This window comes from Danio rerio, chromosome 17 (genome assembly GCF_049306965.1).
Source record: "Danio rerio strain Tuebingen ecotype United States chromosome 17, GRCz12tu, whole genome shotgun sequence".
Lineage (NCBI taxonomy): Eukaryota > Metazoa > Chordata > Actinopteri > Cypriniformes > Danionidae > Danio > Danio rerio.
Genome location: NC_133192.1, coordinates 30122854 through 30147038, shown reverse-complemented (window position 1 = coordinate 30147038; position 24185 = coordinate 30122854). Strand labels below are relative to the sequence as shown.

At 35.8% G+C, this 24185-nt stretch overlaps 1 protein-coding gene across 5 annotated transcripts in view; it reads right to left on the bottom strand.

Annotated features, from left to right (window-relative positions):
- The window catches only part of heatr5a (HEAT repeat containing 5a), a 41723-nt gene that overhangs the window by 2818 nt on the left and 14720 nt on the right, over positions 1–24185 (bottom strand). For 2 of the 5 annotated variants that reach the window (XM_009293121.3, XM_009293122.3), the window contains exons 14-35: positions 24070–24179; positions 23059–23222; positions 22772–22935; positions 21376–21481; positions 21083–21273; positions 20846–21005; positions 19615–19804; positions 19332–19501; positions 17661–17687; positions 14802–14946; positions 12236–12415; positions 11469–11705; positions 11136–11314; positions 9494–9562; positions 8974–9153; positions 7827–8049; positions 6992–7231; positions 5782–5909; positions 4786–4933; positions 4435–4707; positions 381–605; positions 152–303 (exon numbers count right to left, since the gene is read on the bottom strand). In XM_009293121.3, the coding sequence (XP_009291396.2) occupies positions 152–303; positions 381–605; positions 4435–4707; positions 4786–4933; positions 5782–5909; positions 6992–7231; positions 7827–8049; positions 8974–9153; positions 9494–9562; positions 11136–11314; positions 11469–11705; positions 12236–12415; positions 14802–14946; positions 17661–17687; positions 19332–19501; positions 19615–19804; positions 20846–21005; positions 21083–21273; positions 21376–21481; positions 22772–22935; positions 23059–23222; positions 24070–24179 (3661 nt within the window). 5 annotated transcript variants of the gene reach the window in all.

Below are 24185 nucleotides of genomic sequence, written 5' to 3'. Positions count from 1 at the left end.
TTTTCTCTCAAAGTAGCATTTATGTGAAACAAAGATCCTTTATAAAAAATACCATCGTAACATTTATAGTTTAATGAATTTAATCCGACCTTTTAGTATAAAAAAATATTTAATTTCATAAAATAGCTTTTATAATTGCCCCCTCACTTACCACGGGGTCTTTAGAGTCCAGACTTGCTCTGAATGTCTGGATGCAGCGGGTTTGCAGTGGCTCTACAGAGGTGACCTCAGCGCTGGCGTACAGCAGGAAGATGGTGAGCGATGTCAACATGGTGACCTCATCTACTCCAGGCTCCACTTTATCTGCTCAAGACAAGCTCTGTGAGTGATTTCATATGCTGAAAACCGTGTAGCGACTGAGTGATCTGACAGAGAATTACCTGTACTCCAGGACTCCAGGAGTGTGTGAAGTGCGCATTGCAGTAGTTGAGTCCAGGCCCCACGACTCTTCTCAGCTCTGCTCATGGGAGAAGTGAGAAGAGTGCGCAGGGCCTGCAGGATGCCTGACACCAGCTGTCCACTCTCAGTTCCAACAGAGCCTTTCACCGCCTCTTTCAAAACCCCGAGCAGCAGATACAGCACTGTGGGCAGCACTGACACACTGCCTGCAGAGGGAGGAACAAAACCGCATTCAACTGATCAAAACTGAACTACAGAGGAAAACTAAAAACACAACTGAGACATTTCATCTGAAAGCATGTCAGAATGTTTGACAGTGAACTGTGCAAATGTCTGTGATTTTAATAGTAAAAATGCTCAAGTAAAAAATCTGTAATCTTGTTAACAGTATGTATGGTGAACAACCATAAACCGTTAATAAGTTCCCAGAATTCCCTGTGTGATACTTCACTTTTAATGCTTTTTGTTGACATTACTATGGTTCTTTTGTTTTTGTTTTTTTAGGTTTATTCCCATCAGTTATGTAGATTAGAGTTCTGTGTTACATCTACATATCAATAAATGTTTATTAAATTGCTTACATTTTTAGTGTTACCATGAGGGTGTTTCATAGTTGTGGGAATGTCACAGAGTGCTTTCAGTATATTAGTATGTTTCTTTGCTTATGGGAAACATTGTTTGATATGAGCATTGGTTCATATATATAAATATATTATATTATATCTCATATAAATATATTATATCATATCTCATATATATATATATATATATATATATTATTACAATCTGTGAAACAAAGGGTTTAATTTGTAGATGTTATAACTTCAAAAGATTGGTGTATAAACTAAGCGGTAACCTCCCGCTCTCCCTCGTAAAGCAAATAGGGAAGTAAATGAAACTGCAATTCATCAAAATACCGCTATTCCTGGCTCCATTTAGAGCAAATTTCTATTGACCCCACTGTTAAAATGACCAACTTTACAGCAAAGAAAAAGGTGTTTGTAGTCAGGTACAAAGAACGATTTTGGTTCATATAGCTAATATTACCCTTCATGACAACTGTGAGGGGGGTACATTTTTTTATATCTCATCTGTTTCCTTTATATTAGGTTATTTCAAGTCTGCATAATTAAAGGCGTGGCCACCTGAGTGACAGCTAGGTCTCGCTGGTTGCTGTCACGTCACCTCAGCTGATTCGCCACTGAACTCGGCATATATATCATACTTTTGTTTTATGTGGCTTTACACAGACAATTGCTTTCAGGAATTATTTCTTACAATTATCAGATGATATGGGATGCTGTGTACACTTTATTGTACTCACAAACCATTCACGTGGCCTCCGTTTTCCAGATAAATGAAATTATATACTTAATCCACCATTTCTATAAATGTATTGTTAGTTTATTTAAGATCATTCGTCATTTATAATGTTCTTTAGACCCGTAATGCCCTCCAGAATCTGATAGATTGATTAGCTGTAGGCCATAAAACAGTCATTTGAAGCTTTGTCATACAGTGTTATGCCTGGATTTCATCAATAGCCTTGCATTTACTAACACAGACTATTGACCTTATTCTAAAATACGGAAGTGTGGCTGTTTTCGCGATTGTCTTAGAACTTCCGATTCAGTCGCCTATGGGAGAAATGACTAGGAATAATAAACGGCAGAAAATGGCCAAACTACTTGCTCAACAAACAAATGTTTGCATGACTACACAGACCAAGTAGCATAATATAATAGGAAAATATTAAATTGCAACATCAAGCAGCGTAACGAGCAGTTGTTAACGTCAAAAAATGAATGGAAGTGAATGTGACCGGAAGTCGCGAGACAAAAAGATTCGAATGGCAGCGCCCACTCGTCAGCTGAGAATAAGGTGAATATTTTATGTGTTTGGAAGTAATTTGGTGTTTCCTCCTGTAGACAAAACGTCAATATAACAATGTTTAGTGGCTCAATGTATTAAAATAGTGTTTTTAAAAGTCTAAACACTGATATAGTGCAACCAAGCACATGTGGTCAGAACACAAACAGGTCGCAGGTAATGAAGTATTAGCGTTTCTCCCATAGGAAAGCCCGTCTAAGAAAAATGCTAGCAGCCGTCTGTAGTTCTGCTCGCGCTCCGCCTCTTTGCCCTTGTTTGGCATCTCCTTGTTGGTGTGATGACACGTCCATATCTTTTACAGTCTATGGTATAAACATTATACATCAAAGAAATACGACTATTTACTGTAAAAAAAAAAAAAAGCATTTATTTTACAGTTTTGTGCCGTATTTTACAGTAAAATACATACAACCACAGCTGTCTTTTTTCATGTAGATTTTACAGATTTTTTTTAACAGTGTCAACTAAAACATGTTATCAATTTGAAGGGGATGGTTCATCAAATAAATTAAATATTGATGATTTACTCAGTCTAAAGCAGTCTAAAGAAATTTCGATCTTCCAATTCAGTTTCTTATTGGAAAAATTACTAGGAATTATAAACGGCCGAAAATGGTCAAACTACATGCTCTACAAACAAGTGTGTCTATGACTATACAGACAAAGCAGAATAATAAAATCTGAAAATATCAGTTTGCAATATAAAGCAGTGTAAAAAAAGCCATTTTTAATGTCTGAAAAAGGAATGGAAGTAAATGAGACCAGAAATTTTGTGCCGAGATTAAACTGGCTTAGCCCACTCTTATGTGAAGAATAAGGTTAATACAAGAAATAATTTTAGCTTTGAAATGCAATGTGACCATTTGCAATTTACACATTGCAGGATCTGCAATGTGGAATTAGGATTATAGCTGGCTAAGAGCCTCAGTTGAAAGCACAGCTGATTTGTGAATCATTGTAAAGGTTAACTATAAAGTTCCTAAAGTTGAAGTGTTTTAAGGCCTGTGACTGTGAAAGCATTTCAAGTCAGTTCAAAGCATTAAGGCTTACTCAATTACAACATTTGTAACTTTAAGAAAGATGAACTATATTTATGTACATGTACACTATAAAGATGATACAGTGTTGTTTTACATTAAACCGATTAATGTGTAGCTGAATACTGCTAAACTCCAAGAAAACCATAAAGCATTTGTTTCATTTGTAACTTTGCTCTACTGTATTATCAATGCTTGTGACTATTTCATCATATTTTTATGCAGATGAACTCCCCTAGAAAGTCATCAAAATCAACCTTAAATGATCGATTTATTTCCTCTGGTAAAATTATCCTCAATATTTAAAAATGTAGATGATAAATTAGTCTGTTTTTTTTTCCAAAATTGTGAGCCCTACTCTACAATGCGGTTTGCTGACTGCTTAGGCTGTGGATTAGATAATAATGCTTAGTTTCTTGCAGAGAATGATTGTTTCTCCTCATAAAACCTCAATCCTCAGAGGCCACAGGTTTTCATTTTGTTTTATTTATTTATTTATTGGACTCTTGAGTGCTCAATGTAAACAAATATCCATGATCGCTAATTTAATGTCCTACTACAGAAAAACAAGAACTTACATCTTTAAAGGGGAGTGAATTAACAGCAGATTTTTAATTTTGGGTGAACTTTCCCTATAAGTTCAGCATGAAAAGCTGTGTGTCCCTATTGTGATGAATGAAGCAGCTTCTAGAACAAGATAAAGTAAAGGGTGGATTTGAATTTTGTTAAACTGTATATAAATAAACATTACAAACTACATTCTGCAAAATAAAACAAAGATTTAAATAAAATAAACTGTTGTAAATCAGAAATCAGAAATTGCTGGACTGGAACTGAACAGTACTGACAGAAGTTAAATTGTAAATAAGTTAGTTTTAATTGTATATAAACGATCTACATTAAACACTGCTATATTTAATAAGATAGAAAAATAATAATAATAAAAAAATTCTCTTCCATAACCTTGAAATCTAGTACATAACGAAATATGGCTGGCATCAAAATCAAATAGACTAAATGAAAATGGATTCAAATGAAGTGTGCAGGAGGGCGTTTTCAACATAATCCAAAAGCTCTTATGTCCTCTGTAATTCTCCGGATCACTTACCCTCTGGTGAACAGATGGAGGGCAGTTCAGAGAGGATGGCCAGAGCAGATGTGACGAGTCTGCAGTCAGTGGCGCTGAGGGAGCACGTCTGTCCTCCCCGTCCCGTGGGACTGCCGGTCAGTTTGGGGCTGAGCTGAGGAAGCTTCCTCACAAGCGTGGAGAGACACAGCTCCAGTGCTCCAAACACGAGAGATCTCCCTGGCACCAGGCCACCAGTGTCTCGTCCCTCACCAAACTCAGGAACTGTTTCCTTCTCTGCCGCACCGTCATCCACTGATTAAACACAATGAAGAATGATAACTTCAGAGGGTTATTCAAGCACTACATGGTGCCTTTTGAGTTCAGACTCACCCTCTGCGCTGTGGCGTTTTTCTCTGACGTGTTCCTGAGCTGCACAAATAATCTGCTGCACCAGTTCCAGCACAGCCAGCTGAATGCTGGGAGATTCCCGAGTGACTATGAGCCTATGCAGGATGCTAAGCAGCTCCACACTCAGAGCCTAAAGAGAGAACATCATCGACTTTCAGGAACAGAGATCAAAACACATGAATGACACGAAGACAAATCCTAAACTGCAGGCCTTGAAGAAACATAGTGCAATTCAAATCAGTCCAGTATTGTTTCTACTAATAGAAATATATCTAAAGTAGAATGAGAACTCTGAGTTATTTAGAGGAAAAAGGTAAACTGATCATTTGATAATTGATTTTTTTAATTATAGAGATTAACACAAACCAAAAAATACTGGTACAATGATTAAAATGCTAAAGTAATCCAAAAACTGATGTGCTCTGAAATGTGCTCTGAAAGGCTGCATTATTTATTACATCACAAAATACATTAAAACCAGTAATGTTTTAAAACGTTTACAGTGCCAAATGAGCCTTCAAAAAGCCATTAAATTATTTTATTATCTATTATATTATTATTTATATTATTACACTATTTATAATTGATAATTATTTAATTTTTATATTTTTAAGTATTACTCTAAACATTGTTGCAATCACTTTTGATCAAATTTCATTTTAATAGTCTAAAAACCCTTTCATTCACATAAAAACACATCTGTGGCCAGTAGCACAAACTGGTTAGGCTGGTTTTAAAAAGTTAGTCGCTAAACATTTTTCTTCAGCATTAGCCACAATTTTTTAAAGTCATATCTAAAAAAATGCTGACAACTCTAGTCTGATTTCAAAAAGCCAGATCACTTGGCTACCTGCTATTTGGACAAACTAGTCCTAGTAGAATATCTTAGCATGGTGGATGTGTTTATGCAACTGACCCCTGATTTTAATCATAGCATACACAAATTACAGTAATAGCTTGCTTTACACTGTAGAATACCTGATCATTGCCCACTTTTGAGCGAGGCCAAGGCACCTCCAATAAGGCCTGCAGAGCCTGAAGACATGAATGAATGTTTTCCATTTGGTCTCCAGAATGAGGAGAGCACAAAAACTCCACACTGATCCCTGACAGGAGAAATAAAATAAACAAAAACAACAATAAAGAAGAATAAATATAACATATTTCACATAATTAAGAATCAAGGCCTATTTACACCCAGAATTAACATAATATTTTGGTCTATCATAGATGATAGAGATGAGGGATACACATTCCCATTTACAACATGTGTTGGTGTCAGTCTCTTTAGACCATTTTCGATCCCCTTCTTGATTTCTTTGAGGAAAGGGTCTATAGTGAATGATCTTTTTCGATCTGACACTGCAAAATAAGTATGTGTGCATTTTATATTTACATATCAAAAATATGTAAATATCAAATATACATTAATTATTTTCTTTGCTCTCTATTTCCACCTGGAGATGCCCATCAGATCCAAGACATGTGAAGAGATAATGCCAACCACCCGAGGACAACATATGCACTTAATACACAAACACACTTCATTGAATATATACACATAGACATCACCTATATACTACATAACTGCAGGTTAACCACGTTCATATATAATAACTTTAATTAACTAACAATTAATAACTGTATTAGGTAAAGTAATTAAAGTTATAAAATTACTGCAACTATTAACCTTAACTTTTGTAACTTAACTTTTTGATTTTGATAGTATTGCAGGTGCACCTTTTGTAAAGCTGCTGTGTAACAATTATTGTGAACAGTGCTATACAAATAAACTAAAAAAAAGGAGACAACAGAAAACAATATAAAGTGCAGCAGCTTCATTTTTGCCCTGATAGCTGCAAAACTACACTGAACACTGATGGTTTGTGTTAGAAAGAGGACCGTTAGTAGACCATTGTACTTTTTTTCACCTTCAAACCAAACACTATGAAAGCAATCCATTTGTGAGTTTTCAACTACCTCTGAAAGTGGTCAAAATGATTGAGATATTTCAGACCATATTCACACCTGTATTTATGATTGGTATGATGCAGGATCCTGATAAACATTCCATATAGAATGACTAGATTCTAGAGCAAAACCCAGTGTTTTTAATAAAGCAACATACACTATAAACAATGAACTACATCTACTTCATGAAAGCAGAAACATTAACTGAGCCATGTACCAAGGATGAGGTGTAGGCGATCACTGTTGATGTCCTCTGGAGATTTAACGTTGCTCAGTGATGTGGACTGGCCCATGGAAGTGGGCGTGACGGGCCTGGAAAGGTTTGCAGGGCCCTCATCCACCACGATAAAGCCGGTGCTGTTGAGCCAGAGGGCAGTGGCATGGAGAATGGTTGCCCAGGCACTGTAGTAATGTGGACGGGCCTGTTCCACCGTTTCTGCAGTGTAAAATGAGCCGCCTGACAAACAGAGAAGCACGTTAGAATTTGAACTCACACACACAGTAACTGTGACAAGACAAACTACACAGTAATAAAAAAAAATGTCAATTACATTATCACATCACTGCCATGTCTTACAATAGTAAAAAAATAACGTGCAGAATATTTTGATTTTATGGAAACCATGAATTGATGATTGGCCTTAGTAAAAGTTATTATTTTTTTTAATTTATACTTTGACTCGGTAAGAATGCAATAAATTGATTAGACAGTGACAGAGCAGCTGTTTTCAACTTTAATAACAGAAACTGTAATAGGAAATGTTTCTCAAGCACCAGAACAAAAAAATTGAGGATCACGAGACACTGTAGATTTCAGTAATGATGCTGAAACTTCAGCTTTGCCAATAAGAAATACCAAATAGAAAAGGAAATTGTTCTGTATTATAATTGTTTTGTACTACTTCATAGACTAACATTAACCCTATACATTAATATTAACTTTATTCTTTACATTTAACTTGTTTTCCTCTATTTATACAAACATTTTGGATCCACCAATAGCACAGATAATTAACACTGTGCTGTGTAACCTGAGAATCATGAGCATTGACCTGTGGAGGGAAGATGACTAGAGTAGTGTGGGGGCAGTGTGAGCAGGGCATGATCCTGAAGGGCTGCCAGCCATAGGCGACTCAGGGTTGCCAGATCAGTCTGAACTAGTTTGAGCAAACCAGCCCCTGCTTGACCTGCAGTCCCAGCCTCCTCACTCTGCTGCTGCTGATGACTGACCGGACTGTCCCTCTGCCTAGAGCCCTGCACTGCTGTGATGTAGACCTGCAGAGTTAAGACACATTCAGAGAACATTATAGCTTTCTGATTAAAAAACAAAAACAAAACACAGATCAGATGGGGCATTATCTAACATTTACTTGAAAACTTGAAAAAAGTTAATTGCCACAAATATATATATATATATATATATATATATATATATATATAAATAATTTTTTTTTTTTTTTACTGATCAAGAATTTATGTGTACTTTATTTTTTAGATCAAATTCTAATGAAATTGGGAAAACACATCTAAGTGTAATACTTATTAGCTTACATAATGACTTATTAATAAAAAAACTAAAGCAACAGAGACATATCACCGTTTTATTATGAAACTAGTATTCATTTACATAATAATAATAATCTAATAATTCTTCTTCTATAAAAATGTAAATACATTAACTAATGAAACCTTGTTGTAAAGTGTGACCTAAATAATACATAATTCCACCAATTCAGTATTCTCAGGCATTGCAAGAATTCAATACTCTTTTAGGATATGTTCATTTAAGATCTTGACCACAGATATACCACACTGTAAAAAATCTCAAACAGTAAGTAGTGCTACAGATTTTTTTTGTTCAACAAGTTTCTCTCTTTAAAACATTACTTGAACTTATTTTTTATAACTTTACTCCAATTTTAATAAATATTATAATAATGGAAGGAATAGTTTTTATTACTTTCACATGTTAAAAATGTATGGCTATTTGTAAATCCAGTCAACTTTCAGAACAGTTTTAAAATATTTTTGTGCAGTCACTATACAAGCCATCTAACTAAGCCCACGCAAGAGTAACTTAAAGATACTTCTGCTCTTCCGCCATTTTACTAGTTGTTTTTTCATCATCCTGCCCGTCCCTACAGTGAAACAACCACAAAAGTGTGTGTGACTTAAAAGTTCTAGGATGGTGTTGAGTACCTCCGCCCAGGCTTTGAGCACCGCCAGCGACTCCATGGTGAAGGTGCTTTCATTATAGAGCTGACTGGGAACATCTCTCCCCACCTGCACTTTGGCCAGAGAGGATGCCAAAAGTTGATGTACACTTCTCAGGTCCCGCAGGTCACTGATGACCCCACTGGCGATCCATGCACTGCAGACCTGAAGGTCAACAATGGGTCATGTCAAAACTCAACACCACTGGAGCAGGTTTATGGGGAACAAACTAAGTCAAGATAACAACCATGAACTCGGGGCATTTTAAAACTAGTTTAAAGTAAGTTCAGGAGGTTGGAAAACAGTGTAAGGGGTTGCTTTGGGCACTACAGAAACAACATAGTTGGGATGCTTGGTTTGGTAATGTGAATGACAACATGCTTGACTTTAGAGTTAAACAGTTTGCTGGGCCACATGATACTTTTAATAACATTGTGTGGGTAAAAGGAAGAAGAGGAAGAAAAAGTGCATGATTATAGATAATTATGCTACTTAAGCAGCACACCTGGCAAGCTTTGGCGGTCACGTTTGGAGGAGCGTCCACATGGAAGGCAGGTCTAAGCGCAGCTCCAACCTACATCAAACAAAGATCAGTACATATTAAACACAAAAAATGTGTTACATTTCTTATCAAGAACCTTAATTATTCTTTAATAAACATTTAAAAGTTAATGCTTAAATGAGTTTTTTACTCGTCTGGTAAAGCCTATTAAATATTAGCTTAGAACTGTCTAGCACACAACGCTAAAGATGTTTCACGTCACTATTTGATACTAGGGCCCCCTGCTAAGCCTACAGATAACCTAATTTAGTGTAAATGATAGGGGCCCTCACACACGAGCTAACACATGCACACGCGCACAGTAACAAGAGACTGACGGACGTGCTCATGTCTTTCTCCAGTGTCTAAGAATAACAGCAAAGAGCTTTACTGTACAACTCTGAACTTACAGTTTAAAAAAAAAAAAAAAAAAATTCTCTACCTCTAGTATAGCAATCTAGACTTTATAAATATTAGACTCATTCTTTTGAGAAATCTTTTTAAGCCCTTAAAGTGACATTTCACGCACTAATGACAATTCTGTCATCATTTATTCACCCTTCACTTGTTCCAAACCTGTTTGAGTTTCTTTTACCTATTGAACACAGGAGAAGATATTCTGAAAAATATTGGAAACCAGCCAGACTTCCAAATAATTTTTTTCTTACAATAGAAGCCAATGGCTACTGGTTTTTAACATTCTCCAAAACATCTTCTTTTGTGGACATAAGAAACTTAGAAACGTTTGGTAAGTAAATTGTGATTTTGGAAGAACTATCCCTTTAAATTGTAGAAAAACAATAGAACCCATCTAAGATTTTTTTTGTTATAATACAAGATAAAATATTATTTTTTTCATGAAATGATGACTATATGCACAAATGTGCTAATTTCCCTCATCTAAATGCATCAAATTAGCACTTTTTCCTTCAGTTGAAAACCAAATATTTATACAATAATTTTGAGCAAAAAAGCTACAATGTCTTTACAATGCAGTCCTAACAACACACACCACGACACTTCCACATGTGATAAAAGGTCCTAACCATCCATTGAAGCAATGCAAAAAGCTGTTTATATTTTAAAAATGGTTTCTATTTCTGCGACATATTAGCTAAACAACAGTATAAACTAATATGAATATGATCATCTCAGCTGTTGATTATATATTTATTCAGTGTTAATTGTTAAACGTTTAGGTTTTAATATAATTTGTGACATATATTGCCATACTGAAAGCAGCAGCAGTAATTTACCTCGAATAAAAAAAAACTAGCAAACATACAATTTAAATATGAACATTCAAATTGTGCAAACCAACATCAGTCACTCAGCATACTGTATGCTTTTAATAACATTGATGAGGTTTAATATTTATTAAACCTGTCAATTTTGTTGGGAAAGGTTGTTACATCTATTCTAACCTGTGGACAACCAAATTACTTTTGACACTGGAATCTTATCACCTTATGTCTTGCTAATATGTTAGAGTCTGATCCTTTGCTATGAAGTTTAATAATATTTAGGACATTCCTCAATCAAAGTTTATCATTGTTTTTCACTTTCATCACTACTTTGCGCTTATAAAGATGACTTTAAGACTCACATTGGCTTGATACTGCTCCAGAATGACATGCCCAGGGAACTCAGGCTCTGGTACATTGGAGAATTTACGAATAATGACCAGAAGCGTTTGCAAACCAGCCAGTCGGAGCTGGTCACTGTGGTCTGTGGATGCCATGAACGCCATGCGGATCAGATCCGCCAAGTGAAGAACCAGGAAATCTGCCAAACAACGGGTTGCCAGTATTAACTGTCTTAACAAAAATATATACATCACCCCAAAAGGTGGCGCTAAGATCCTGTGATTCATTAAACACATCAGAAAAGATTTCACAGAATATAGAGTAATAGAGAAGAAAACTATGAATGGTCTAACCTGTGGACTCATGTAAACGCTGCTCTTGAGCAAGTGCCATGTTAAAGTGAGCTGAGTCTCTGTTCTCACACTGTGCTATTATGCGACACACACACTCCATAGAAAACACACGAGTGGACCAGCGCAGGTTATTGAAGGGCCCGCTGGACTCAGATTTTGCATGGAATGCAGAGGAGTCATCATATCGATCTCCATCCTCCTCTTGCTGGGTTTCTACAGAGGCGGCTGCAGCGGAGTCTAAAAAATTATAATAAATAAATAAATAAATAAACAAACAAACAAACTAAATTCACACTAAATTAAACATCTATACAATAATGATATAATAATGATATGCTTGGGGTTTGTGGAAATGTTTGGCAAAAAACACATTTGCATACTGATACATGCACACTGAAACATTTATCCTGCAAATTGAATACATCTTTCCGTCTATCTATCTATCTATCTATCTATCTATCTATCTATCTATCTATCTATCTATCTATCTATCTATCTATCTATCTATCTATCTATCTATCTATCTATCTATCTATCTATCTATCTATCTATCTATCTATCTATCTATCTATCTATCTATCTATCAATAAATATACAGTAATAAAAAGTTTTACAAAATGAAATAAAAAAATCAGAAATGTTAATTACTGAATATTTACAAGATAATAAATGTATAATATAATTTTTTTATGTAATTGTTTATGTATTGTAATAATATGTTATTTAAAAAAACAATCTTTAAACAGGTAGCAACACAGATGTTTCACCTGCAGAAGCGGACAGTACATCTTTGCAGAGCTTCAGCCAGTGGGCCAGCTTACTCTCAGCTGCTGAACTCATCATATGGACCAGTGTTTCCTGAATGTCTCTGCACAGGCGGGGATCCGACTCCCTGTCCAGGAGACTGAACAAAGCTCCCTCCAAGCCCACCTCCTTAATAGTGACATCTGCAGGACAGACAGCGATTATTTCACATGAAGGACACCCTAAGGAGTTGCTGTTCAAGTGGATCATCATTCAACACTGACATTCATATTAAACTAAACTGAAGGAGTTTTAATCTGACTAGAACAACACCATTACTCTGCTGCCTGCCTGATGCTGAATATGTTCAATAACCTGAAACTTTCATGGCTTTCTTTTTTCAATTTTTTCTGCTCAACCATGTAAAGCAGCTTTGACACAATCTACATTGTATAAAAAGACATACATCTTAACTAATTATGGTTAACTAATTATAAATGCCCTTGTCCTTTCTGTAAAAAAAAACTTTTGAAAATCCAGTAACATTAATTAAAATATACTGCAAGATGTCTTTTATTCCTGTGATAGCAAAATTGAATTTGAAAAGTCATGAAAATAACTACAAAAATAATAACCATTTGAAGTGGTGTTAGTGAGGCCAGCAGGGGGCAATTAACCTGCCGTCTGAGTGAGACTTAATGCCCCAGTATAGTGAAGGGGACACTGTACTGTTAGTGATCGCTGTCTTTCAGTTGAGATGTTAAACTGAGATCCTGATCCTCTGTGGTGATTTTAAATCCAATGGCACTTCTCGTAGGGGTGTAAGGGTGTAACACCCATCCACTGAATTAGCTCCATTACGTCTCTACCCTCAACCAATAGCTGGGTGTGTGGTGAGTGCCCTGGCGTCATTAGCCCCTTTCACACATACAGACCTTTCCGGAAAATTACCGGCAATTTTCCGGAAAGGTTGTATGTGTGAACAGGTCCTTTTTGAAAATACCGGTAAATTCGTTCTGGCTATTTTCCGGAAAGAGAAGTTGTAACATTACCGGCAATTTGCCGGAATGCTGCGCTGTGTGAACGCAGAAGGAAGATTTCCGGAATAAGCTCGTGCACGTCTAGAACGTGCTGACGTAAGACTTCTGCTTTAGCCAATCACAACAGTCAGACGCATTTACGTCCGCGCGGTTTGTGAGAATAAAAGCCTTTGAATATTTTTCCAGACACATTTAGCTGCTAGAAGTTAGTCAGATCACGTCTATATGTTCTTCTTAATGCCAACTGTGCAAATAATCATCGATAAGATGCTTATGATAAGCCGTTGTTTGTTTACCTTCAAGCTTTGCGTGTGCTCATGAAACAGCCTGTGAGCGTCAGCACACGCACATATTATGAACATCTCGACATGCGAATATGATCCAGTGAAAGTTGTTTACAATATTGATCATCAAAAGAGTTTGTAATTTAGTCAAATGTTTACAAATACAAGCGCAGCCGTTTAAAGCTCATTTGTGGTGAATGATGTCAGAATTTACCGGTATTTTGGAATGGATGTGTGAATGCTCTTTTCCGGAAAATTTCCGTAACGTCCTCGCCTGTGTGAACAGCGCTTTTTTGAATATATTTTTTTTTGAATATATATATTTTGAATATTTACCGGTATCACTGTGTGAAAGGGGCTATTGTCCTGTAGCAGCAGTCACATCATCCAAGTGGATGCTGCACACTGGTGGTTGAGTGGAGAGACCCGCTCATGATTGTGAAGCGCTTTGGGTATTTGGCCATAGAAAATAAATGCGTTATATAAATACACATTACATTATCATCACTTACAAAAAACTATGGTCTGTGTATTATAAGCACAAGCCGCCATTTTGTCTGCCTCTTTAAATCTTTGTTTTTGTGTTGATGCTTTTTTGAAGCAGAATGGATTCTGATAGGCTGTCAATGTTTTTTTTTTATTATTATTCATAAGCAGGAAAAAAATTTTTTTGAAAGTTTTTTAAATTCTATATTTCTCTATTTATTATTATATTATATTCATACTCATATAATAAGAATTATAATAAATATACAAATAATAAAGAATATATTTTTATTATTATAAATAACATTTATTACTGTTGTTATTATAGCTGTGGTTTGAATCTCTATTCTCATAGATTTAGAAGGATAGTTAATACTAGTCTTTCATGTCACATGATTTTTTGAGGGACAAAAATTCTAGCTTTTGAAAAAAATTATTCAAAACATCTTTGTTGAAACCAAATACATTATTTTAACATTTAAAATTCACTGATGTTTCAAAAAGTTCAAAAGAACAGGATTTATTTAAGATATTACTTTGTTTATTAGTTTAATGCTACCTTTCTACCTTTATCTTTTATTGACACCAAAACATCAAACAGCAGTGTATTTTGATGACTAAATCATATTTGCTGCCAAGGTTCAAAACAAAATTCCAGGTCCAAAAATAACCCATGGCTTGCTCGCTGCGGTCAAACTCACCTCAAAATGCAGAGTAGAGTAAAATAAGCTGAGATAAGTGATGTGCTGTGCTGTGCAGTGTGGGTGATGCTGACTCACCCAGCTGTGTGTTGTCTCTGCGGGGAAGCTCTTTAACCAGAGCCACTGCGTGTTCCGATACCTCCACTGCCTCTCTCTGAGCCAGCTGTCTTAAACAGGCCACAACCGCTCGCCGCAGAGACAGGTATGAGCTGCACAGATTTATCTGCACATACACCAAAACATATTTGGGATTGAATATGACAGATTTTAATGGGATGTTTTAGCCAAAAATTCCAATTTGGTGTCAACTTCTTCAACAAGTGTAGGGGACTTTTTTTCTTCTGCAAATAGAAGTTATGTTTTGACTGAAACAGTATTTAAACAGTACTTAAGATTAGATGCAAAAAAGGGTTAGTTCACCCAAACATTTTCATTTAGTTATCAATTATTAACCCTCATGTCATTCAAATCCCCTAAGACATTTGTTCATCTTCACAAGCTGAGATATTTTAGAGGAAATCCAACAGCTCCATCTTCCTCCATAGAAAGTGATCACAAGACATTCAAAGTGCAGAAAAGAAACCAAAAATATTTTCAAAACATTCCATGTGACCTTAGCGGTTACCCTCAAAAAAATTGCGAGCCAAAAAAAAGCCAGTAAACATGGCTTTATTAACCTATATCCTTTTTCCCGTGTCAGATCATCATCAGGGTGTGCATTTACTATGGCCAGTACAATATTGTGCCATTAAAGTCAGCAGCGTAACACAGAAGCATCATATTACGCATAGTAAACATGCACCCTGATATAATATGGAAGACACTGGCATACAAAGATGTTTTCGGTGCACAAAAGTGTTCTTTGAGCTTCATATGATTACAGTTGAAGTCTTGATTTGACAGTTTTTGTCCTTTTCTGGAAGTCTATGAAGAATATGGAGGATGATAGAGCTCTAAAATAATTAGTATGTTCCTAAAAAGAACGAAGGTTTCAGGAGATTGGAACAGTGTGAGGGTGAGTAATTAACAGTTTTTTTGGAGTGACATAACTCTTTAATTTTGCACATTCAAAAAGTCACTGGCGCATCAGTTCTTTGGTGCTGTTTTCTCAGTTAGGTCTCAATTGGATTAACAAGTAAAAAAGTCAGTTTAGAGCATGTCTAAAACTCTTTTAAGTAACACTCAAACCATTGCAGACATTTCAGCCTGTTTCATCAAGACTCATTAAAAAGGATTTCTTGGTGAACCAGACGTCATTCTAGATCAGTGGTTCTCAAACTGTGGTACGTGTACCACTAGTGGTACACATACTTCCTTCTAGTGGTACGCGGGAGAAATCGATGAATAATTAAAGTAAAAAAAGAACACACTTTTAACCCTTTGACGCATAACCTCGATGTGATCAGTAAATTGATTTTAATAAGGTAAACGTTTTATTTTATTTTAAATTTTCTACTGTTTGTTATGTATTCTATCATTTGAAGCTAATCTTTTCCCCATATTTGTAACGATTGTTGGGGGCGTATCCTGTATTTTTATATCCCAGATATGGTTTACTTATGGTTTAATTAAAGGCTTTTCCGGCACACAAATCCTACTCTAGCGTGCAGTAAGCAGATCTAATTTCGAATTTAAATATATGATCAAACTCGTGTATTTAATAGACAAGTTAATGTTTAGATTTCATTATTTCATGTCATTGCTTAATAAGGCCTGCTACTCTTCTGTATCTTATTCCTGGTCATTATGGTGGTACTTGGAGAGACCTTTTTTTTCTGAGGTGGTACTTGTTGAAAAAAGTTTGAGAACCGCTGTTCTAGATAATTTGCCTGAGGCTGTGAATAACAGGTAATAATGCTGTAAATAAGCTTTAGAGCTTTTTTTAACAGACCTGTTATTTTATTTTACAACAACTTCATTTGACTGACTGTGGTTTTCCATTAAATTGCATGATATGAATCACCAAGCACCACAATTTAAGCTAAACATATTCTACTTCAGAACAACAACTAAAAAAAAGTCACCTACATTTTTAATAGCTCAAGAGATAGTAAATTAACAGGAAATATTCATTCCAGGCTGAGCAATGCTACAAACATTAGTATGGTCAAACTAATGGGTAGCAGTGAATTTACTGTGAGGAACAGTTCATATGATTGAGGAAGAGATCATATGATGCACCCCTATAATGCATGTTATACACACATAATAAATCAGACAAGGGAATGAATTAGAGGACACTTCAAATGTGATGTTCACTTCATCACATTTCAAACAACATAATACAGAAACAAGGGGGAAAAACACTTTAGCAGACACCTGCAGCCACATCAAGGTTAGTCCTGGTATGTCAAAACGATCCCATGGAAATGTTTTTTAGTGTAGAAAAAGACATAGGGATAGGAGAAAGGGACAACAGGGCTACTGTCAAGGCTTGTTTTGAGTTTTAACTGATGTGACAAGCGAGCTGTTTGCAAAGAATAGGACCATAAATCAAACCACCTAAAAATAGAGCATGAAGAACAAAGCGTGTTTTTCTCAATTACGGTCTAATATTGTCTAAATCTGTGTGTATGTGTGTGTGTGTGTGTGAGGGACTAAAGCACTCCAAGTATTAAAGCTAATAGAGTGGATTGGCATAAGGCCTCAGCTGTGGATGAGAATGTCATGTGCACTGTGTGGGTGGTCAGTGTAAGAAGTCAATAGAGAAAGAACCAAGTCAAGCAAATCTAACCCTTGGCATTAACCCTGCAGTTAGAGGCAGTGACACTGTGTGCTCATGCTCAAAACCAGATCCTGCCCGAGTTAGTTTCACACTGGGGGAAAATGAGAAGAGGACAAGAGAGCATAATTATAGATTGAGAGAGGGAGAGATGAAGTGCAAACAAAAGAAAGGGTATAAAGTGGCCTGGCAGCAGAGAGGCAGATAAAACCTACCAACACAGAATAATCCAACAAGATCTCCTGTACGAGAGAACAGAAAACAGCACTGTCACTACAGATGAGGGAAACCCAAAGCCTGCATGCACTCACCTCTAACATTTTCATTCTATCCAAGCTATTTGGCAATACTTTTTTGTGTGTGAAAGCGTTATTAACGATTCAACAGTCACTATAGGTAAATGACTACTGTAATAGAAAAGGTAATGAAATGAAAGAAAGTAAATGATACTGGAAGTGTCAACACATTTAAGTTAAAACAGTCATGTCCACTCTTATTGGAAAAGTAAAGTATATTTTATACAAAATAAATAAATGTGAATTTGTTTGGTAAGCCACTGTTAATTTAGTGTGGACATTTTTTGCTATATCTGCTGAGAATTTTGTAAAAAATCTGCAGATTTATGCAGAATTTTTTTGAGAGTATCATAACTAAAGATAACTCTCTTAAAGATAAGAGAGTACCATAACTAAGCTCGATGGGCTAAAAATATGAGGAAATCTGCAGATTTCTGCACGCACAGATTCCATATGGGTCTACCGATGACATGACATTTTTCAAATAAAAGTATTATTGGCTGATTATATATTACATAATAATATAAAACATATAGACCAGTTCGATCTAAATATAATTAATGAAAACGAAAATGACACTGAGATATTTAAAATGTTGACGAGCTAGCTTATTGGTTGTTAAGCAAAAAGCAAGCAATCACCTGCGGCATGAGTAGATAATGTTGTCCAAAGCAGATTGAAATAATCAGCCTGCAAGGCCAATAGATGAGGATGCTTCGATCGTTCGGCTAAAGACCAGTATCGGCCGATAATAACATTTAATGACTTGATCGGTACTTGTCAAAATCATGAAACGATCACAGTGGTTTGTTTGAGTTTACAAGCAGAGGAACCATTTATTATATCTGTGTTATGTTATTTTCTGTAAAGCTACTTCTGGTTACAACATGTCCACACTAAATGGTTTAAAGAGACATGTTTAAGGGATTATATGAAGCATCCTTCATCTATTCTCTTAGGTAAGGAGAGATCTCCACTTGAGTATCACACTTAGAGGGAAAATGTGCTCAGAGCATCAAAATCAGTTCTCGGTATTGGCCGATCACCATGACAAGCAATCGATACTTTGTATCAGCTGCCAAAATCTTGATCGGAGCATCCCTACTTATAGAGTTTCAAAACAGAACTCTGTATTAATACATTTATTGGCTATTAGCAGTGATATCAGTGGAATCTAAAACGATAATCACTAACTGGCTGATACTACAGATTTCTTTTTTTTTTCTTTTACCTCAAATCAGTTAATTATTATATATAATTTATTTAATTTATTAATTTATGTTATTATACCTAAATTATTAGATATAAACATTTATAATTTAAATTAAGTCTGCCTCAAAACAAATATATACTAATATAATAATATAAAAATAAAATAATATATATATATATAATAATAGAAAAAAAGCATTTTTTTACTCCTTGAAAACTACTTTTCTGCTTACCTAAACAAATCTGCTGGAGCAGGAAAAAAACATCATTATAGCCCAACAACCTTACGAAGTTTACTGTATTTGTGGTATCAGATCTGTTAAGTTTAATGTGTGTTGTTGTGTATGACTGTGGGTGTTCAGTGCATTGATCACATACACAGAGACTTGGCACAAGGCTGGACAGATTGACGAAGCGTGGCGCAAACATGTGCAGCTGCTGGAGGCAAGAGATGGCCTGAGCCTGGACTAAACAGTCCTGGCTATCCTGCATCACAGCACAGCCCACCAAACACGAGGTCCTCACCGCACACACACCTGCACCCTCACCTGGAGATAGTTTACAGGAAACAACCAAAAAGATATGAGAGTTTAAAGGTCTCACCTGCTTGATGACAAAGTACTTGAGTTTGTTTATGGGTAAATAAATGTGTGTTATGCACCCTGCAGATCCGGCCCCACAGAGGTGATGAGGGCGTTAAGACAGCGGCCCAGGCTTTGCTGCACCTCCACGTGTGTGTGTGGGGTAGAGAGGAGCAAACGCAGCACCAGAGTGAAGCTGGCCTCCAGGTGACTGTGGTACAAAGGACCTGCTAGGTCCACCACAATGGACAGAGCATGAAGAGCCCACATCTGCACACAAAGATCACTGAAAGATTAATGCATAAAAAATAATAATAAAAAAAAAACTGCAATCTGCGTCAAAACATTCTCTGTTCATTCTAGCTTCAAGCATAAGTTGCTCGTTCACACTGAAATGTCAGAAAATAATAAAACTTAGTTAATATACAAATAAAGTTTGTCTTGTTTAACATTTTTTTAACAAACAGACAAGCAAGTTTTATGAAGTGCTAGCATGTTTTAATTTTATTTTCGCCCTTTTATAATGTCTGAAACAAAATGCTAGCATTTTAATCACGTTTTAGCAAGCTTAGCATATTCTAGAACATTTACAGTGCTCAGCATATATAAAAGTACGCCCCTCACAAATCTATCTTTTAAATTCTTATTTAAATAGGAAGCTATACAACATTAAATTTGTGCATATATACATTAGATTAGTCTGTACTGAAGCCAAACCTGGAGCTTATTAAACAAAATAAATTATGATAACGGTCTAAAACATAGTACAACCAAATTTATATGTTATAGAAAAACATTAAAGACAAATTTATAGGAGAGTTTATAACTTATAAACTTATAAGGAGAAAAAAATCAATTGAAGCAAAAAAAATTGAAATATTGTTGAATTTTTGTAAGTTGCAATTTTTTTTTTTTGCAATATTTTGCTAGAACTTAATAGTATTGTCTTACAATTTCTAAATATGTTTGGTGACTAAAATATTATTTTAATAAATATATCTGTTTAATAAATTGGTTTTGTTTAAATGCAACAAAATACATTGCTTATATTCACTGAGAATTGGATAAACATATTCATTTTCAAAATGGGGTGTACTCAATTGTGCTGAGCACTGTAAACATGTAGTTGCACTTATAAAAAGTTGATATTACAATGCGACAGGTCTGTGTTGTTTACAACAAAGCACTAGCATGTTTATGTTTTTAACATATGGATGATTAGATTTCCTGTATATATATATATATATATATATATATATATATATATATATATATATATATATATATATATATAATATATAATATAAGTACCTGTACTTCTGGTGAGGTATTATCCTGGGACAGGGTAAAAAGAACCCCAACACAGGCACTGAGGTACTGAGGGGAGCTAATCCCACCAAGATAACGGTAAACCGTTCCGAGGGCCAAGGCATGGCCTGTGCGTGTGATGGCATCCCTTGCTGTCTTCAGTCTGGAATACATTTACATTCAGTTCAGATGATCCATATTAAGTGTTTGTTTAATAAAGTGATTTTGTAATCCACTCACTTGTCAAAGCTCATGAGAGTGAGGGAAACTGTGAAGCCAGGGTCATTAAGAACTTGCACCAGCCTTGCTAAACCCTCTGCAGCCATGCAGCGCAGTAGAGGGTTTGAGCCCTCCAACGCCCCCAACAGGAGAGACAATGCTGGTCTTTGGACCTCCTCTGGCCCCAATTCCCTCCGACTTGATGCCAAACTCTACAAAGCACAACAGGAAGAACGGGAAAGAGAAACAAAGAGGCTTTATATGGCATGAATGCACTGGTTAAAGATGCCTAAAATGGTTAAAATGCTTCATACCTTCAAAGTGCAAAAGAAAGCAGCAGTTACGTGTATTTGGACTGTTTGCTGCCGAGCTCCTTTAAGCTGTCGCACAAATTCACAAAACTGCTCCAGGACCTGAGCCCTTAAAATAAGATAGAACAAAGAAAATGCATGACTACTTTAAAATATATCTATTTGACAATATTGTCACTATGAATTTGACATATTACATATATTAAATATAAAATACATATATTAATACATATATACAAAAAACCCTAGAAAACAACTGTAAAAGGCGACAATTCATCTGTTGTTATGTTTTCCAACTTTTAAAAAAAAACCTTTAGACAAGCTGTTAGCAGGAAAAAAGATGCACTGAAGGGCGATGGCCCCATATGATCAGTATCATTTCCCTTTCCACTGGTGTTTAATAATGCATGTGACATGGCAAGAGCAGCCCCCAATTATGCAAATGCATGCAGATGTCTGGATGTAAATTTGGCTATGCTGCATAAGAAAGCACTTCAAAAGCCTCTGGCTCTCATTAGGGTCAGTTCCCAAAAGGATTCACTATCAGTAACAATATCAGCTACTTCCAACAATCTGAATAACTTTAAACACTAATGTTGGTTAACATTAGTATATCCAACATTCCAGTGACTGTATCATAAAACAAACAAACTGCATACATAATTTACAAAGTGGGATGCATCACTTGGAAAACAAAACATTTCCCAGATACCCAATTTAACTGGCAAGTCTTAAGTTTCATTATTTACAAGTGTTACTGGTTAACTTATATGTGAAAGTAAAGGTGTACTGCTAGCATAAAGGTCCTAAATAAAGTCCCTGAACGAACCTACAAGTATTTAGCAACATCAAGATTCTCTCAAACGAACTCAACTAAAAGGCCTCTTACTAAGAGTGTCATCATACAAATAAATAACCACACCACACTAGGATTAGTTCACCTAAAAATTAATATTGTGCAATTAATTACACATCATTATGTTATTCCAAACCTCTGAGTCCTATGTTGGGCTTTGAAAAACAGATCATGGCATTTGTGGTGAAATCTGAAAACTTCTCTATAGAAAGCAACTGACCTTACATGCTCAAAGTCCAAAAAACAACCTCAAAACAGACCACAAGCCTGCAGTGGTATAATTGAAATGTTATCAAGTTACGAGAATATTTTTGTAAACACATAAAACTAAAAACGCGACTTTATTTAGCTGTTTCTTCCGCACGAGTCAGGACCATTGTGGCCTATGGAGGATGAAGGATCTCTTGGATTTCATGCAATATATCTTATTTTCGACAGTGGAGATTAATGAAAGCTTAGTTAGTTAGAAATTAATGACCAAAACTTCAATTTTGTGTCAACTAAACTTTTAAACAGATCTCACTGTGCTGATGAAGGAAATACCTCTGCTGGACACTCAGGTGGGGAAAAATCACTCCAAACAGCTGGACAGCAGCCACTGTTAGAGCTGAGGCTGGAGGGAGCGGAGTAGGAACCTCCTGAGATTTCTCAAAGATGGTAAATGAGTCATATTCTAGTGTCCCACCTCCTGAACCACCTCCATGCAGCTTCACACAGACAGAAAATACATTGAGATTAAATACGAAAGTCGTACTGAATAGGACATGGATCAATGACACTGACTACACATTAACAAGGCTATTTCCCTGATGATTAGACTGCTGCCTGACCTGCTCTTCTATATAGCGCTGATCCATATCCTGCAGTCCGGGACCCAGCAGAGCCAGGTCTTGGCTGTAGCACAGGGAGGGCAGCAGGTTCCGCTCAGCACATGCTGTGATTTCTGGCCCGGTCAGATCATTCAGCAGCTGCTTCAGAACTGTGCCAAAACTCTCTGAGCCAACACAATCAAAACACAATAAACAAATACATACATATTTGGCCAATCAAAATGTTCATTTTCTATATGAGATTTCAAGAAATTAAAAAAATGAGAATCCTAAACAGCTCTCTAAAAATCTAAAGCATGATTAAAATGACAGTATCAGAGCAGCAGGGAAAAGAACACTCATATGTCAGAGAAAGTGTACTTTAAAAGCTTTTACTGTCCAACAAAATAGTTAAAAGATATTTATTTCTCAAAGATTTCTGCTGTAACTATTTAATTACTTTTATTAACAGATTTTTGAGTGCTGCCATATTAAACCAGGAGAAAGAAGAAAAACTATTTCAGTCCTCATGTTTTAAATGTTTTTGTTTGTTGTTACCCTCTGATTGGGAACCATCATATTTTGTGGTAACTTATACTTAAGGGTTAGTTCAATCTCCTATTAGTCTCTCTCTCATGTAATTTTAAACCTTTATGAGTTATTTATTATTATTTATTATAAACCTTTATTATTTTGAAAAATAATGATTGCTGGTACCTATTGACATTCATAGTAAAAATAAAAATACTACAGAAGTCAATGGGCAGCAACCAGCATTTTTAAAAATATTTTACGTTGTGTTAAACAGAAGAGATACACTCAGTTAAGTTTTGAACCAGTAAAGGGTATGTAAATGATGACAGAAATAAAATTTTTTGGGTGAACTATCCCTTTAACAAATGAATTTGTGGCAATTTGAGCTCAAATTTTACCGTGTGAAAAGCAAGAAATGGCTTCTTTTAGACAGAGAGACATGGGTCATGAACTCGCCGAGTAAGTTCAGTCAAGTTTAGAATTATAAAATCTGCTTACCTTCATAGATTTTAGGTTGAAGCAACTTGAGGATCTCATACACTCTTAATTTAAAGACTGTTGCTGCATTTTTTATCTGATTTCCGTAAGATTTAATAATAGACGGCAGCCTATAA